Source organism: Arachis duranensis, chromosome 2 (genome assembly GCF_000817695.3).
Source record: "Arachis duranensis cultivar V14167 chromosome 2, aradu.V14167.gnm2.J7QH, whole genome shotgun sequence".
Lineage (NCBI taxonomy): Eukaryota > Viridiplantae > Streptophyta > Magnoliopsida > Fabales > Fabaceae > Arachis > Arachis duranensis.
In genome coordinates, this window is record NC_029773.3 from 1,393,591 (window position 1) to 1,410,747 (window position 17,157).

At 27.7% G+C, this 17,157-nt stretch overlaps 3 protein-coding genes across 3 annotated transcripts; 2 read left to right on the top strand and 1 right to left on the bottom strand.

Moving 5' to 3' along the window:
- Positions 1 to 285: 285 nt before the first annotated feature.
- Positions 286 to 2,372, top strand: LOC107472695 (uncharacterized; the record flags this gene model as incomplete). Its single annotated transcript, XM_016092201.3, is given in 6 exon segments — positions 286 to 328; positions 482 to 554; positions 1,344 to 1,431; positions 1,561 to 1,617; positions 1,710 to 1,788; positions 1,983 to 2,372. Coding segments are annotated over 6 exon segments (354 nt in total), but the record flags the coding sequence as incomplete, so codon positions are not given.
- A 5,835-nt stretch (positions 2,373 to 8,207) lies between these two features.
- LOC107472823 (expansin-A23-like) lies at positions 8,208 to 9,946 on the top strand. Its single transcript, XM_021135165.2, has 2 exons — positions 8,208 to 8,343; positions 9,321 to 9,946. The coding sequence occupies exons 1-2, from the start codon at positions 8,208 to 8,210 to the stop codon at positions 9,944 to 9,946; spliced, it is 762 nt and encodes a 253-aa protein (XP_020990824.1).
- Positions 9,947 to 14,947: 5,001 nt separating this feature from the next.
- LOC107472696 (uncharacterized protein At2g34160) lies at positions 14,948 to 16,857 on the bottom strand. Its single transcript, XM_016092202.3, has 5 exons — positions 16,603 to 16,857; positions 16,398 to 16,446; positions 15,526 to 15,588; positions 15,355 to 15,419; positions 14,948 to 15,236 (listed from the first exon to the last, which is right to left on the bottom strand). Exons 1-5 carry the CDS (start codon positions 16,717 to 16,719, stop codon positions 15,135 to 15,137), a joined length of 396 nt encoding a protein of 131 aa, XP_015947688.1. The 5' UTR covers positions 16,720 to 16,857; the 3' UTR covers positions 14,948 to 15,134.
- Between the last annotated feature and the right edge of the window lie 300 nt (positions 16,858 to 17,157).

The following is a 17,157-nucleotide window of genomic DNA, read 5'->3' on the forward strand; positions in this document are numbered from 1 at the left end:
ACTGTCATATTTCTCAGGAAAGACGTCTTTCTTGTCTCTTTTTCCAAATGTGTGTAACCTTATAACTTGGTGGCATTTCTTGTCATGGACTACTTTGTTCGTATTTGTGTGATATGTAGATGTTTGTGACCATGATTTGATGATGATAGTCATGATTCTGTCGTCATTCTAACATGTAACCTTGTTAATATGTGAGGGAATTAAAATCAATTACTATCAAATGTATAATTTTCCTGTTAAGTTTCCTAGTTGGTCGCTCACAAATCTTTGGCCTTGTTTATGCAGTTGGAGCTGGAGAAGGAAATGCTGAAGTGTTTATATGCAAAATGTGAGTTAGAAGCAATGGTTACTTACCTAAGTTCATGCCATCATAGCTTTGCCAAGATTATAAGATTATTTTCCCCTATTGGGCAGTGAACACATTAATTCCAATCCCACGTTATCTTCTTACCCGTGGTCTATTGGTGTTTTGGATTTTCAGGCACTCCTTGTATCACGGATTGTGTGATGGCAGAGCTTGAGAAGTTAGGGCAGAAATATCGTGTTGCTCTAAGGTAGATGTTTTGTGTTGTGCCTTATATAGTTGATTATGTGGCTATATCTTCATATGCTTGTGATGGATATATATATAGTCTCTGTTTTTGCAAACCTTCATCATCACCATGTCCTTTATTAAAACTTTGATTGACAAAGAAACAGACCATTGCTCCTCTGAAATACCTAACTTTTCAAAAGAAAAGTAGATATACCACTTGAAATTTTACTCATTTATCAATTTTGTTTGAAATTGAAAGAGACATATTGAAGCTCTAATTCAAATAGATTAAATCACATTGCTCGAAACATCTCTTAAAACGACACAGGTTTAGGTTGAAGAAATAACGGGACTCGGTGATTTTTTCCCCCTTTGAAACACTGTAGTTCTCAGCCTCTAGCTTGCTTGCTTATGCTACTATTGGTCATATTTCTTTGATAGGCCATTTCTTTGATTTAGATGAAAGAGAAACAACATTTTTTTTTAAAAGTAAACGTACCCGGAAGATGTACATTTTGACACCTTAATGAGTCCTCAAAAGACTATAATTTAAGGTATAACTTGTTTGAATACAGATCTTACTAGGTCCAAGGTGTAGTTTTACTTTTCTTCTCATTTTGTTTTTATGATAAATGATTATAATAGTTTCAGCTTCTTAGTATATTTTAAGGTATAACGTGTTTGGATACAAATCTTACAAGGGCTAGAGTGTAGCTGTTTTTTTTTTTTTCTTTTCTTTCCTTTTTGTTGATAAATTATTACTATATTCAGCTTCTTATATACAAGTTTTTATTTTTGTACATGACAGGATTGCAAAGGATCCACGATTTGAGAGAATACTCTGTACTCATAAAGGGACCTATGCTGATGACTGTATTGTTGATAGAGTTACTCGGGTGTGGTTCTATTTTAATTATGTGTGATACTTTTGTTTGTTTTCAAGTATCTGTTAAAAATGTTTCGCAGACAACTGTTAATTTCTTTTCATCCCAATTTATTTACACAAACCATTTTCTTGTAAGCAGAATAAGTGCTACATTGTTGCAACTTGTGATCGGGACTTGAAGAGGAGGATCCGGAAGGTAAAGTCATTAACATTAGTCTCTTTTTTGCTTTGCTTGCGTTGCTTCGGAATGCAATTGTGTGATTCATGAAGTTGGTTTGTCTATTGCAGATTCCTGGTGTGCCGATAATGTACATCACGAAACGCCAGTACTCGATTGAGCGCTTACCTGAAGCAACTATGGGTGGAGGTAAACACTATTATATATACGACACAATATAATTTATTTTCTGTTTTCATTTTTGTTTTTGCCTTTTCCCTCATAAAATTTTGAAAATAAAATGTACTACATAGGAAATAAAATAGAAACGAATCTAACCCTTTATTTTTATTTTTATTTTCATATTTGGTACTGAACGATCTGAACTATGATTCTTAATACAGCACCAAGAATATGATGGAGTGACAGAAATGGCAAAGCTCTGTATACTGATAATTCATGCTAGATCTTGTTACAGTTTTGATCCTTTTCTAGCAGCATGGAATTCGAGAAGCTTGGCATGTACACTGTTAGATTGTTTCATGAAATTTTCCTAGTTTAATTTCATAGATATATGTTACCAAATTTTGTTAATATATGTAGGTTAAACCTAATGTCTCACATACTCCAGTGTTCTTCGTTAAATCACTTGCTGAAGATTAGAAATCGTAAAGTTGAAATCCTCCGGTATAAGCTATTATTAATAAGCTTTACAAATTGTATGAGAAAATGGATGATAGCAATAGTATATAAACTTCATCAAGAATTTGTTAATGTTGAGATACGTCTCTTTTAACTCTTGAATAGTTCTATCTTACACATTATTCTTTGACCAAAGCTCTATTTAATTTGGTCATAGTAATTATAGAATTCAAACTAAATTGACGGATTATCAATGACTTTTTTTATAATTCTACTGCCAAGAATAATTTAAATTTATATTGAGTAAAGTATCGTTTTTTTCTCTAACGTTTAAGGTAAGTCACCGAAGAATAGTTGGATCTACTTATATATCATGACCAACCTAATAGAATGTGGGTAAAATTAGTTTTCTTGGAAGGAGTTCGATTTTTTATTGAGGAATTGTTTTCACGGAGCTTTGTAGGCTCTATCCCCTCCATGCTTTCTACGTCTGTCCGAAAATCTTCGAAGTGGAGCACATAATGAGATTGAATTTTTTCAATTTAAGTTCAGTTTAGGTAAATTTGTGTCAAACTAGGAGATGCAATTTCAACTATTGATAATATATTCAAATTTTCTTATTTTAAACTTTTCGTGATTAAAATAATTTTATAACATATTATGATTTTTTTCAGAAATTATCGGCATTCTCTTGCATCAATGTAATGTCATTGGTGGGGAATAAAGGTTAGTTTAGTTTCTCGATGTGATAATTCTATACCTTGCCGCGTTGCATGGATATATAGCGGATGATGAAGCTTATTTAATAAGGGGATAGTCTGAATTTGCACAAATTTTAAATGTTCAAACTTATTATGTTGTTTTAATTGGTTGTCGTTACGAGAATGACCCTAATTTATACTTGTCTAAGGACTAGAATAGATTAAATATTATTTAAGTAATTTAGTTCTAATATTGGTATTTGATTAAATTAGTTTTTGATTAATTTAAATTTAAATTGTTGCCTCAATTTATCAATTACGATTATTTTTCTTTAATATGTTATTTTTAAATTTTTGAATACGAAGTTCCTTTCTTTTTTTTATTTTTAAGTTATTTTTATTTTTATTTTTATTTGCTTTCAGGATAACTAAGAAAAAAATAGCTAAACTAAAAAACTACAAATAATAAATATTATTTTTGATATAACAATTATTTTAATCAATTGTATAAAATTATTATAAATAAATAATAAAATAATTAATAATTGAGTATGAATAAATCAACAATAATATTTATTAAAAATTTTACACGTCTAATAATATTCTTAGTTGTGTTTAAATTTTGATAATAAATTTAACTTATTTATTCTATATGATGAATACATTGAAGATTATATCATTTTTTATAAAATACAAAATTTTTATTCTATATTATTTGACAATTATTTATTTATTTAGTATTATATTTTTTTTCTCTTCTTTAACTATTAATTATCGTGTACAACTAGTGTGTATATATATATATACTGAATAATAGTGATGCCTTACAATTATTTATCATTTAGGGATTCATAATTCAGACATATTTTCTCCTTTTTTTTTTTTGAACGAAAGGAGCTCAACACACAAGTGGAGCAAAAGACAGAAACCAAAAGAAATTAGAAACGAAAAGTACCCACCCAACAACTTTGCAAGCTAAACAATCCCCTTGTCATCTTCGGCACTGCCATTAACAAAAAGGATCATCCTTTCTCCACTCCTGATAACTAATGCTAGTCAAGTTAACAACTTCTTCCACCTCTTTGGCTTTATTCTGAAATATCCTCCTATTTCTTTCAATTCAGATGTTCTAAACTATAGCAAAGAAGGATATATACCATTTTTTGCACTCCTCCTTTCTACAAGTCGCGCCTGTCCAGCTTTGAAAATGGTCCTTCAAAGTACTTGGGACGCACCAATTCCTGTCAAGAGGAGATAACCAAGCGCACCATACATGCCAAGAAAACTCACATGCAAGGAATAAATGATGGACATTTTCTACATCCGTATTACATAGGGCGCACATATTATCCTCATTATTAACTATCCCAAGTCGACACAATCTCTCTTTTGTATTCACTCTCCCTACTAAGGCAAACCAAACAAGCAGCTCCACCCTTGGAGGAACTAGTCCTTTCCAGATGATCTTGGTGAAACTAAAACTGGTTACGTCCACCGGAAGCGTTTCCTCCTGCAATACCTGCACAAATGAGTTAGTGAAAAATACAGCTTGTTTATCAAACTTTCACACCACTCTACCCTCTCTGTCTGTTAACTTAACTAGTCTCAAAGTGTCATGTAATTGATTCACAATTTTCAATACATAATAGCTACTAGCTATGATTCTATCAATAATATTATCTCTGGTAGATTATGTGATGAAAAAGTTTAGAAAATAAAGGAAAGAATTATAAGGTTATGGAAAGTCTCATCCAAATTTGACAAGAGAAAGATGACTTACATAAAAATGGTTTTTTTCTAGTGGATGATAAAGTTAGTTGATTATTTTTCATGATTTTTTCAAGTAATACTAGATCCAGTTTATAAATATTTTTAACAGGATTATAAGTGCTAATTTCTTTTATATTTAATTTGTTTTACAGTAATAAAATTCATTGTTCAATCAAGAGTTATTTGACAAAGATACCTGAGAATGAACTGATCGAGGGAATGGTCTATGTCTTCTCAAATTTTGTGATTAAGAAATCAAGCGGAATTTATCTTCCAACTGCATACGTGTGTAGAATAACTTTTAAGAAGGAGTCACGTATAGTAAATACGGTTGATAATCATAAAACTTCTAACAATCATTTCAATTTTTTTGCTCATGCTGATATATTAAAACAAACAAATAAACAGTTAAACTTATTTGGTACATAATTAATTTGTATTAATCTACACAAAATTATTTTTTTATGCAAAATTAAAATTGTATTGTGACTTTTTTAAAAGTATATCCTTTTATTAATATATTGTTAGTTTTATTGTTTAGTATAAAATAAATTGATAAAACCTCTTTAATTTATAAGTAATTTATTATATTATTCATTTATTTGTCTTTAATTTGATACTTTTATTTCATTTTTTTAATTAGATGGTATTAGACTCTTGACCAGAAAATAAGAACTCATATCATGGTCAAAAACAGGGAGAAATGGCCATTGCATTGTGGTTGATTTTCATGATTTGCAGTATGTAAAATTTTAATCTTTTACAACGAAATTTTATTTTGTAACAATTATCTATTCATATGCAAAATATTTTATCCTTTTTATGATATATTACTACTTATTTCCCTTAATTTTCGCTTTTATTTAGAAATGAAAAAAATAAAGTGCACACTATGGAATTAATTTGCAACCCAATTACTTAATTATCTACGTGATTACCAAGGAACTGAATATATACTTATTCTCTAATTTGCGAAATTAAACAAATGCATTGGTATGCATATTAGTTTAATATTTTATTTAATATATTTGTTTATGTTATATCTGTAATCATATTATATATATTTTTACGTATATATCTTTTTAAAAAATACTCTTAGTATTAGCACATAGTCAGGCACAGACTCAGTTATAGTAACGAGGGGGCATTTGCCTCCACAGGGTTTTCATGTTTTGTTTTTTTAAAAACAGTTATATATAATGTATTCTCATTTTAAATTTTAAATGACCCCACTATAAATAAATTAAATTTAATTGGCTAAACTTTCAAATGAGAAGTGCTAGGGGTCAGTAACTTTTGTGATTTATAACCATCACATAGCCCTCAATGATGATTTTAATATTGTGAGATTAGTGTGAGATTTCATCCAATGGCTTACTTTTCTTTGCTGGTTATATGCTGGCCAAAATTTAACAAAATTGCTAGCTCCCTAGATTTTTCCATTTCAAATTTACTTTTTTATTTCTCTATTATTTTGACTATTATTTAACTTAATCAAATTTAGTTTTTGTGCCGTCACTTCTTTAATTCCTTAAAACCTCTTCTTATTTTTATATTTTCAACCTCTTTTTTTTATTTTTTGTCCAGTAGTTATCTTCTCTTCATCAAAAAGTAAATTTCAAATTCTTCATTTTTTTATAGAACTCTCTATGACTCTATGTATCTTTTAATTTCATTGTTTCTCTTTTTGATATTTTCAATTGCAAATTTTAATTTAAACAATTATAGTTTAGGTATTAATCTAATATTTTATTCTCTTCATAATTTTATATATTTTATTTTATTTTAAATTTATTCATCCTTATTACTTATTTTTTATTTTTCATTCTATTATATATACCTATATTGTATATAAAATTTTAAAATGAATTGATTAATTTACTAATTTAAAATATATTTTTTATTTTTAAAAATGGTAATGAAAAATATTTTAATTACAATACATAAGTAAATAGGTAAATAAAATCTTTCATCTAACATTATATCAAAATTAAACAAAAAAATACATAATAAATTTAATTATTTTAAAAATAAAAAAAGAAAAAGATTGTAAATTAAATTTCTATTATTTTATATAAACATACTATTTATATACAGATTTAATTTTTCTAATATTTATATATAATTATAGTTTCAAATTATAAATACTAATGTATCGATCATTAGCCACTAATGTACTAATTGATTTAGTCTTTTATTATTAAAAATGTGTATAAAAAAATTAGTTAAGATAATCAGTTATCTATAATTTAATTAAAATATTTTAAGTTCAAATTTTAAAAATAATTTTTTTATAAATTATATATAATGAATAGTATTTTAAGAATAAAAATATTCACTAATTATTATTAATTTTTATATCTTGATAATAAGTTATCTATAGTTTAATTAAAATATTTTAATTTTAAGTTTTAAAAATAAAAAATATTTTTTTATAAATTATATATAATAAATAGTATTTTAAGAATAAAAGTATTCACTAATTCTTATTAATTTTTATATCTTCATATAATTAATAATATTTAATAAAATTTATTTTGAATGTATATCTTTTTGCCCTTATTTAACCAACTCAAACATATAGTGTATTAAATAAATATTTTAAAATTAACTATAACATATGATAAATAGATATTACAAACATAAACACTAGCAAAATCTATTTAACCCAGCTCCAAACATAATCACAGTAAAAAAACTTTCTAATTCATCTATCATTTAACTACCTCACCTACTTTTATAAATTTACCTAGCAATTCTTCTCTTTCTCTAATCAGGATCATGAAATTCATTTTAATTGGGGTTTAACTGCCACCCAATTAGCTGCAAGCCCACAAATAATCCTAAACCCAAATAAGTGAACAAACCTAGCAGTCACTCAACGACATAAAGAACAAACCCGTCGCGTCGTCGCGTGCTCGCCATCTCCACCCACCCGTCATGCCGTCACGTGTTCGCCATCAGAGTAGATGAATAAAAACGATTAATAACTACATTAGAATTGATACTCTTAACACTATATTAAAAAATTAAACAACGCATGACATGCTATTTTTTTTATTAATCAAATCATTATAATTTAAATTAATTTTAACAAAATAACTTAAAACTATAATTTCAATTTTATCATATGCATGGTACAGATTATTATACTTGTAATAACAAATTATTTGATATATAATAAATTAAATTGTAATTATATCATTTATTTTTTAACAATCTTTTATTTATATTAGAATCAATTATAATAAATTAAATTTTGAACATACTATTGTTCCACTAATAAACTAAATATAATAATCTTGATTCACGGGTCGAAAATGCTATCTTACTATATATATGATCGACATATAAGGAAACAAAATAAAAAAATATATATGTTTCTTATATTAAGTCAATAAGAATCAAAAGTTATTGTTTTTCTTTATATACCACCTTTCTTAGATAATCAGAATAAATAGAGTGAATCAAACCATTTTTTATTATCATTATTATAGAATACAACTCACCTTTGTCATGTCTAAGCTCATCTTTAGCATTGCTCTGTTGGTATTGGTCCAAGCCATCATTTCAGTTGATGGCATTCTCCATCATTGGTATTCTGATGCCAATGCAACCTTCTATGGTGACATGGAAGGTAGAGAAACCATGGGTAAGTACATTAACATTTTGTAAAAACACTTTTTCATATTTAAACTAGAATTTTTATAAGTAAATACTATTTTATTTTCTCTAAAATAATATGTAAGTTATTTTTTCTGATGCGTCATATCTTAATAGATGTTTATTTATTTTAAATTCTTAATAAAAAAATAAAAAATTAATTTTGGATCATTGAAATTTGTTGAAAATTTAACAAAATATTTAAAAAATAATATTATATATTACTCTTTTATTTTTCACAAAAAATCTTTATTTTCTAACAAAAATTAAATAAAAATTCAGACCTTCATAAAAAATAATTGCAAACTAGCTACATTATTTTTAAAAAAACAAGATATAAAGTGTTTCAATTTCTTTCTTTTTTTTTCATATAATTCGAAACCAAATTGTATAGAATAAATTTTTAAATTTAAAGATCTACTTGACACGATAATTTTTCAAATTAAAAATTTTTACGGTGACACTAATTTATATTTTTATTTTTAATTTTTCACATCAATATTTTAGTTTAGAATTTAGTTAATATAAGAAAATTTTTAAATTTATATTTTAATAAATATATAACAAATATCTTAAAATAAATATCGAATTAGAATCTAACACATAAAGAGGATAACTTACATGTTATTTTAGAGAGAGTATGGTAGCATTTACAATTTTTATAATGTTGATAAATTTATTTATAAAAAATAAAAATAATTTTGTATCTATAAAAATGAATAAACTACCATTTTGATTTATAAAAATTTAAAACGCTAATAAAATTATGAATAAAATTAACAAATTGAGTATTTCTATACATAAAAACTTTTTTTTTAAGTACAAAGCTAATTTTGTTATTTTAGAATAAATGCATTAATATTCTAAAAATTTATAGATAAAAACGATCATTTACTCTTTGTAGCTTAATATTTCACCATCATTTTCTTTTTATTTATGTGTATTGTTATGTTGTATAATATGAAGGGGGTGCATGTGGCTATGATGATCTCTTTGAGCAAGGGTATGGTCTTATGACCACAGCTGTAAGCCCTGCCCTATTCAACAATGGTTACACATGTGGATCATGTTTTGAGATGAAATGTGTGAACAAGCCCAATTGGAATTATTGCAAAAAGGGCTCAAGCCCAATAAGAGTAACCGTAACAAACTTATGTCCACCAAATTATGGACAAGGTGATGGACATTGGTGCAACCCTCCATATAAGCACTTTGATTTATCAATGAAGATGTTCACAACTATGGCAGAATATAGAGCAGGGATTGTACCTGTTTTATATAGAAGAGTTCCATGCCATAAACAAGGTGGTGTCAAGTTTCAGTTGAAAGGGACACCTTATTGGTTGCTTGTGTTGGTGTTCAATGTTGGTAATGCTGGTGATGTTTCTAGTGTTAGCATCAAAGGGCAAAATGGTAAATGGCTTACTATGTCAAAAAATTGGGGACAAAATTGGTTAATTGGAGTTAACTTGGTTGGACAAAGCTTGTCTTTTAAGGTCACAACTAGTGATAGGAAAACTTTGGTATTTCATCATGTTGCTCCTTCTCATTGGCAATTTGGATCAACCTATGAGGGCAAGCTTAATTTTTAGAGTAAATATCTCACCTGATCCTTGACAATTATCTCGAAAGGACAATGAGGCAAAAAAAAAAAAAACACTCAATCCGGCTTCTGATATTTTTTTGGGATTGATTAGCCCTTGTACAAAAAAACAACCTAGATTTTTTTGGCATAGAGATTTTGTTGTCCTTTCGAAATAATTGTCAGGGGTCGGATTAGATTTTTTTTAAAGACTTCATTGTCTTTTGAAGTAATTGTCAGGAATTATTTTGGGTATTATTCTAATTTTTAGGATTATGTTGATTTAGAATCTCAAATGGTTTAGTAATGTTATATTTAGTTTCTAGTGACAATGCTTCATTTTTTTGTATTTGAACTTGTACGATTTATGGAATAATTTTCTTTCGCAAATAAAACAATAATAATGATTTATTTATCTATTATCCTAAGAATATATTTTAATAGTTTAAAAATTTTTAAATTATTTTTTATTTTTTAAATAATTTTAGTTTTTATAAATATAATATTAAGAGTACGTAAATAAATTTTCATTAATATATAATTATATTAGTTTGTTAGCTTTGAAAGCAAAATTTGACTTTAAAAACGCATGGTTTTTTTATTTGTAAAACTTTTTTTTTTTCAAAAAAATTTACCAACGCCGGTTTAAATATAATAATCTTGCTGCACGATTCTAATTTCTTTTTTTTTTTTCTAAAATTGCAATTTTACTATATATACGATCGTATATATAAGGAAGCAAAATCAAAAGATGATATGTTTTCTTATAATACATCAATAAGAATCGAAAGTTATTGTTTTTCTTTACATATCCCCTTAGATAACTAGTAACTAAATTAAAAGAGTAAGTCTAATAATTTATCTATTGTCATTATTATTGATACAACTTTTATCTTTTATTTTGATACACTAACTTTATACGTGTATCCAACCGCATAATATTACATCCTCAAAAGTAATTATTATTTTTAAAATAAATATTTTTTTCGATTCCTAACTATTTCTTCAATGAATTTCGCATCTCTTAACAAATATAAAAATTCAAATTGATTTCTATAACTATATAGTAAAAAAGAGGAGCGATGACCTCCTTAATTTTAAATTTTTACATATAAATTATATATAAATTTTAATTTAATCCCTTTAAAATTTTATTTTAGTCTTATTTTATTGTGTAAATATTTTTTACACTCCTCTAATATTTTATCTAAGTCCGCTCCTAGTCCCTATCTACTTTAATATATGTACGTCCCTGCAATCAGAGTCATTTGCTGATGTGTCAGCAACTTATCCAAGTAGATTTCTCTCCTTTATAATTGAGACAAATCGCCCTCTAAACCTTTGTTGAAACACTGCGTTTCATAAAGAGGTGTTATCATATGAGTATTCATAGTTGTTTAGAATTTTTTTTATTCTTCATTATCTGTAGAGTGAAGATAAGGATTTTTCTCCTAAAACAAAACAAAAATAAAAATTTTTTACCTTAAAACAAGAGCAACCAAAAAAAAATATGTTCAAATTTTTTGCGGTGTTAAATTCAAATAATATTGCATATGTAACACAATGACATCTAAGTGCTACAAATCTTTTCTTCCCATAGTTTGTCTTTTTTTCTATACTCCTAGTGAAATTTTGAGTCAGACTCCAGCACAAATTCTTTTCAGCTTCACTGCTTTTTTCTATGGTCTGTGAAGATGAGTCTCTAATTTCTATAGCCATAGTTTTCTTAAGGAGAAAAGTCCTTAACTTCACTCTACACACAACGAAAATAACGAAGAATAAAAAAAATTCTAAACAACTGTGGATATCTAGATAATAACACATCTTTATGAAACAGTGTTTTAACAAAAGTTCAGTGAGCAATTTGTTTCAATTATGAAGGAGAAAAAATTCATGTGGACAAGTTATCAGCAAGTGACCTACTCAAAATCGGTTGTAAGAACTAGAACGTACATATATCAAAGTAGATAGAGATCGATTTAAGTTTTTATATTTATTAGGAGGTGCGAAGTCTATCGAATAAATAGTTAAAGACCAAAATAGACATTTACTCTTATTTTTATTAACCGCATACATAATTATCTAAAAAGACGGATATGATTTCACGTCTGAATAAATATCAAAATTAATTTTTTTGTTCGGCCATATAACTTACACACACTCACCTACATTCTAAGACATTCTATTTAAGGATTCTTCATCTAGTGTCTTCATTGAGACTTGAATCCGAGTGTGGTCAACCACCTTAGTCATGCCTAAACCTATCTTTCTCATTGTTCTGTTGGTGTTGGTCCAAGCCTATATTATTTCATCTGGTTGGTATTCTGATGCTAATGCAACATTCTATGGTGACATGCAAGGTGGAGATACCATGGGTAATTAAATAACTAATCATCTCTTAATTTCTTTGTCTTAAATCATCGTCATCCTCATCAAATTATATCATCATCATCTATTTAATAAAATTGCAAAATTTTATTTTAAAAGACTACAATTTGTTTCCTTGAACTTTGACTTATGTAGTTGGTGACATTAATTTGTTGCTAGTCACGAGTTTAAGCTTTCATACTTTGAAATGAAATGCGTAGTTTACCTTTTAAAATTTCAAAATGTATAGTTTTTCCCTATGAAATGTTCATATAGTGTAACTAAGAGACATTTTTCCCCTTTCAAAATTACCCTTCTACTAAGATTTTTTACTAAATAAAAAACATCACTTAAGAAAATAAGTAAAAGAAATTTTACAGAGGGCATTTTTTCGTATTTAAGCTACTATTTTTATTTATAAAAGATTTTTTATGAATGAACAAAATTAATTTTGTATTTATGAAAAATGAGTATAAAGTTCATAAAAGTTTATTCATAAATAATAAAATTAGTTTTGTATCTATAAAAGATGAATAAATTTTTATATATAAAAATTTAAAACATTGACAAATTTACCTGTAAATAAAATTAATATTCTAAATTTTTATAGTTGAAAATGATAATTTAATCTGAAAAATAACTGGAAGTCCTAATTTATTTTCTCTTTATTATCTCCATATTTTTTAAATAAAAAAAGTTTTTACATATATATTAAAAAATAAATTATGATTCCTAATCATTACTCATTTACTAATTTACTCTTTTATATAAAAGTTTGTAAATTTTACTATGCCAAATGAGGGTGCTAAAGCATGCGTGTCAAATCAAGAGTATGTACACGTGTATTTTATAAATTTACTGGCCAATAGGTTGCTGCATGCAGCAAGCGAGACTCGAACTTCTAACACTTGTTTAAACAGACTAGTGAACTAACCACTAGACAAACCCAACTTGGTTATTTTCAGTTATCCTTTTGTTTCTCTTTTTTTTCCGGCAGAAAACCTTTTCTATCTTTTTTATTTCAATATTTCTCTTTTTATTTTTGACCTCATTACATACTTTTTTAAAATTTTAATTTCTTAGCCCATTTTACACTTTTTTTTCCCACCATATGTGGCCCAAATTAATTACACGTACAACAATTGTTATCGTAGACCGTGGGCTGCATACAATGAAAAGATTATGTTAAAATTAAAAAATTATTTTATACCTACACTTTTTAAATGTCCTAGTTAGATGATTATAATTTTTCTAGGGTTAATTACTAGACAATGCCTGTTATTGTGGGTCCAACTTCTGCAGCCATTGCTTGTCACTTATCAAAGTTCAAAGTCACATTTATAATGCAAAATACACAGATACACCCTATTAATTTGACACAGATGCTTCAGCATATGAGGAAAGAATCCTCCTTCAGCATAGTAGAATTTTCCGTTTTATATATAAGAGTTCCATGTCATAAACAAGGGGTGTCAAGTTTCAGTTGAAAGGGACACCTTATTGGTTGCTTGTGTTGGTGTTTAATGTTGGTAATGCTGGTGATGTTTCTAGTGTTAGCATCAAAGGCTCAAATCTTAACTGGCTTACCATGTCAAAAAGTTGGGGACAAAATTGGTTATTGGGGGTTAACTTGGTCGGACAAAGCTTGTCTTTTAAGGTCAAAACTAGTGATGGGAAAACCTTGGAGTTTGATGATGTTGCTCCTTCTAATTGGCAGTTTGAACTAACTTATGAGGGCAAATATAATTTTTAGAACTATGTTGATTTAGAAAGTTTTTTTTAAACAGAATGATTTTTTTTTTGTCGCTCACAGTATCCTCCAACCCGACAGGTCAAGGACTAATCCGTCGCAAATCTGAACTCCATTTAAGGGTCTGCCGCTGGTCAATGAGTTGCTGCATGCACAAAACGAGATTCGAACCTCCGACACTTGCTAAAATTTCAGTTGGTTTGGTAATGTTATGTTAAGGTGACAATAACATTTCTTTAGCAAATAAAATAATAAATTTTTATGTTTCCAAAATATAATAATAGAAAGTTAAATTTTTGACGTATTCAATGCCTTATAAATGTAAGAAAAATTATTTTTTCAACAAATTGTAATAAATTATTTTCTATGATCGTAATCATTATTTTGATCCATAATTCATCAAACCCACCATGTCAAAGTTAAATTCATCAAATAATTTCAATTCAAGATGTTTAATTTTGGAGTGTCCCAAAATCAAGAGTTAAAACTTACGTCTAAAGACACTATTATTAGATGAAAAATTCAAAGCTACAAATGAAAATGATGCTATAACAAAAAAAAAACATACTCATTCAGTCATCACTTTATTGATCCCCGTTTGGCATTTCTCAGAAATACTGAAATACTTTTTTTTTCCTTTTCTACTAATAAAGTAAATTACATTGATCCATCTTGAAAAATATACTCTATCCATTTCAAAATAACTTTTGCTATAATTTTTGTTTATACATTAAAAAACTAATACTCGAATACAAAATAAATCTCGACTACAAAACTCTAATTTCTCAACAAGCTTCTCAACCAGAGCATAAAAGTATAGATATGAATGTGTTTCCCAAAATAATCAAATGGCCAATGCATCATCTCCATATATTAGTCCAACCAATCCCACCAAGAAAGAAAACACTGGGCACTCTTTTTATATGGATAAAAGAAATGAAGGAATTTAAGATTTTAAAATTGCAAGTCACATTATATATAATGAATTCTATGCTTGTCTTCTACCAACTAACAACAAAAATTAAATTCTTTAAAGAGTACAAAATGTCATCACCCGATTCACGAGTAATTTCCATAACTCTCATGCATTGTTTTCTTCGACGTCTCCATTTTCGCCACCTTCGGCAGCCGCAGCAGCCATCAGCTCGTCAAAGTTTGCAGTCTTCCCAAGTAATATTTCAATCTAAAACACCATTTATCACATGTAGCAGTCAGAAATCAATGCAGCAGATCAGAAGGATTAAGACAACAAACATAATCTAAAATCAGCAAGCATTGTATTTAGACTTTTCCACCCTTACCTTGGCCTTTTGGACAGGTCTCCCTCTCGAATCATCCTTTATGTCGACAGTTGATGTCATGATTTCTGCATCATGAATTTAACTTTCCGATCATTTGAGCCAAAAGAAAGAGGGAAGGGGGGAACAATTTCCCTCAACAACAACAACAACAATAATCATAAAATGTCTTACTCCTTTCAACAGCAAGCCCATTATTTTTCAATATTTCAGCAACGGTTACCACTGTGGCAATAGCTGCAGCAAAAAAAAAAGCAAATAATTCAGAAATATCAAAATTGCAATCACGGAAACAAGTTGAGAAATATTGAACTACAAAGGAACACCTTATAAATAAATCACTAAAGAAATCATGCATATATTCCTCATATTAATTTTGAAATGTAATTCTCCCATCCCAGGAAACAATGTGTTGTACTCCAAAAACAGTGAAACAACTTTACAAGTATTGCATTTCCAAAACACAGTGCTGTCCAATACTTCAATTAGCTTACCAAATTTGACAACTATTACACAGATTTTTCAAGTTCCATTGTGAATCCTTGCTCAAATATGCTAGTTGCTACGAATTATTAGTAGACTTCGGAAAAACAAGCACAAAAGAGCACATATCGCAGCATAGACATTCATAACCCTTCTATAATCAGAAACTATTATACCGAGTTTATGAAAGGAGGAGATAACAAGATAATGCATCAGAGAAATGAATAACATCTAGATTCAGTGTCAAATTTTATTCTTAAATCACAATCTACTCATTATTATACAATTAGAACTAGCAAATAAAACCTTTTCTTTTCAATAAACATATAAGAGAATGGATTTGATGTAAGATGATAAACATTATAAACATTGTGCTAACAAAAACATAACATCTTTGGTTTAATGAAGCGTTTCATTATTTGTACCATTATTCATTTTGACACAATACTCAACCTCACACAAAGTTCACAAACACAATTCACAATTCACAACAACCAAAATAAACAATCCTCATTAGAAATTTCCAAAATGTTGAAACAGATTAAAGTTCCAATATACATTACCCATTCCTAGAGCAGAAAGCTCAACCTCATTGTGCTGTTGCATATACCTCTGTTAAAATAAAAAATATAGAAACAAAATACAATAAATACATAGTAGCATCAATAAATACCGAATAAACTAATATAACCTAAAATCCTCAAAAGTTTCCAGCTTTATATAGAAAAAAGAAATTAGCCTAAAAAATAATTGATAATTGATACATACCTTGGCGAGATTAACGTAGAAGAAAAGGGGTTTTTTGGTGTTGGAGACCTGAATGCGATTCTTCTTGTGGGATTCGGAGATGTTGATGTTGTTCACTCCTTCTGTGATTGCTTCCATTGTCTCTTTCTGTGAGCTGAAGAAGCGGTAACAGATAGATAGATTACAAAGTACAGAAGAATGAAAACCCTAATTTAATGGAAGCGTTCCCCCAAATCCAATATATATTGAGATGAAATAATTATTCTTTTTATTTTCTGAGTATTTAAAAAGTGCAATATGCTGCTTCTTGTTTAAAATAGTATAGTGTGTTGTCGCCAACGAAAAAAACTGCATGAAATCAAACATTGATACTCTTAATTAATTAATTAATTAATTAATCATATTAACTCTTTTATAATTTATATTATATAACTTAACATGAATTGTTGCTTCAAATTAAAAATAAAAAATTTATTGTAATGCATTAGTGTGGTAACTTTTTTTATTTACTAAATGTATTTAATAATAATATAATTAATTAATATTAAATTTAATTTGTTTTTTTAGAATAGTTTA

Excerpts from the sequence above, each read along its gene's own strand:
- LOC107472823 (XM_021135165.2), top strand. The coding sequence starts at position 8,208 with ATGTCTAAGCTCATCTTTAGCATTGCTCTGTTGGTATTGGTCCAAGCC. Across the intron at positions 8,344-9,320 it reads GGAAGGTAGAGAAACCATGG|GGGGTGCATGTGGCTATGAT; the intron begins GTAAGTACATTA and ends TATAATATGAAG.
- LOC107472696 (XM_016092202.3), bottom strand. The coding sequence starts at position 16,719 with ATGGAAGCAATCACAGAAGGAGTGAACAACATCAACATCTCCGAATCC. Across the intron at positions 15,589-16,397 it reads GCTTTCTGCTCTAGGAATGG|CTATTGCCACAGTGGTAACC; the intron begins GTAATGTATATT and ends TTTTTGCTGCAG. Across the intron at positions 15,420-15,525 it reads TGGGCTTGCTGTTGAAAGGA|AAATCATGACATCAACTGTC; the intron begins GTAAGACATTTT and ends TTCATGATGCAG.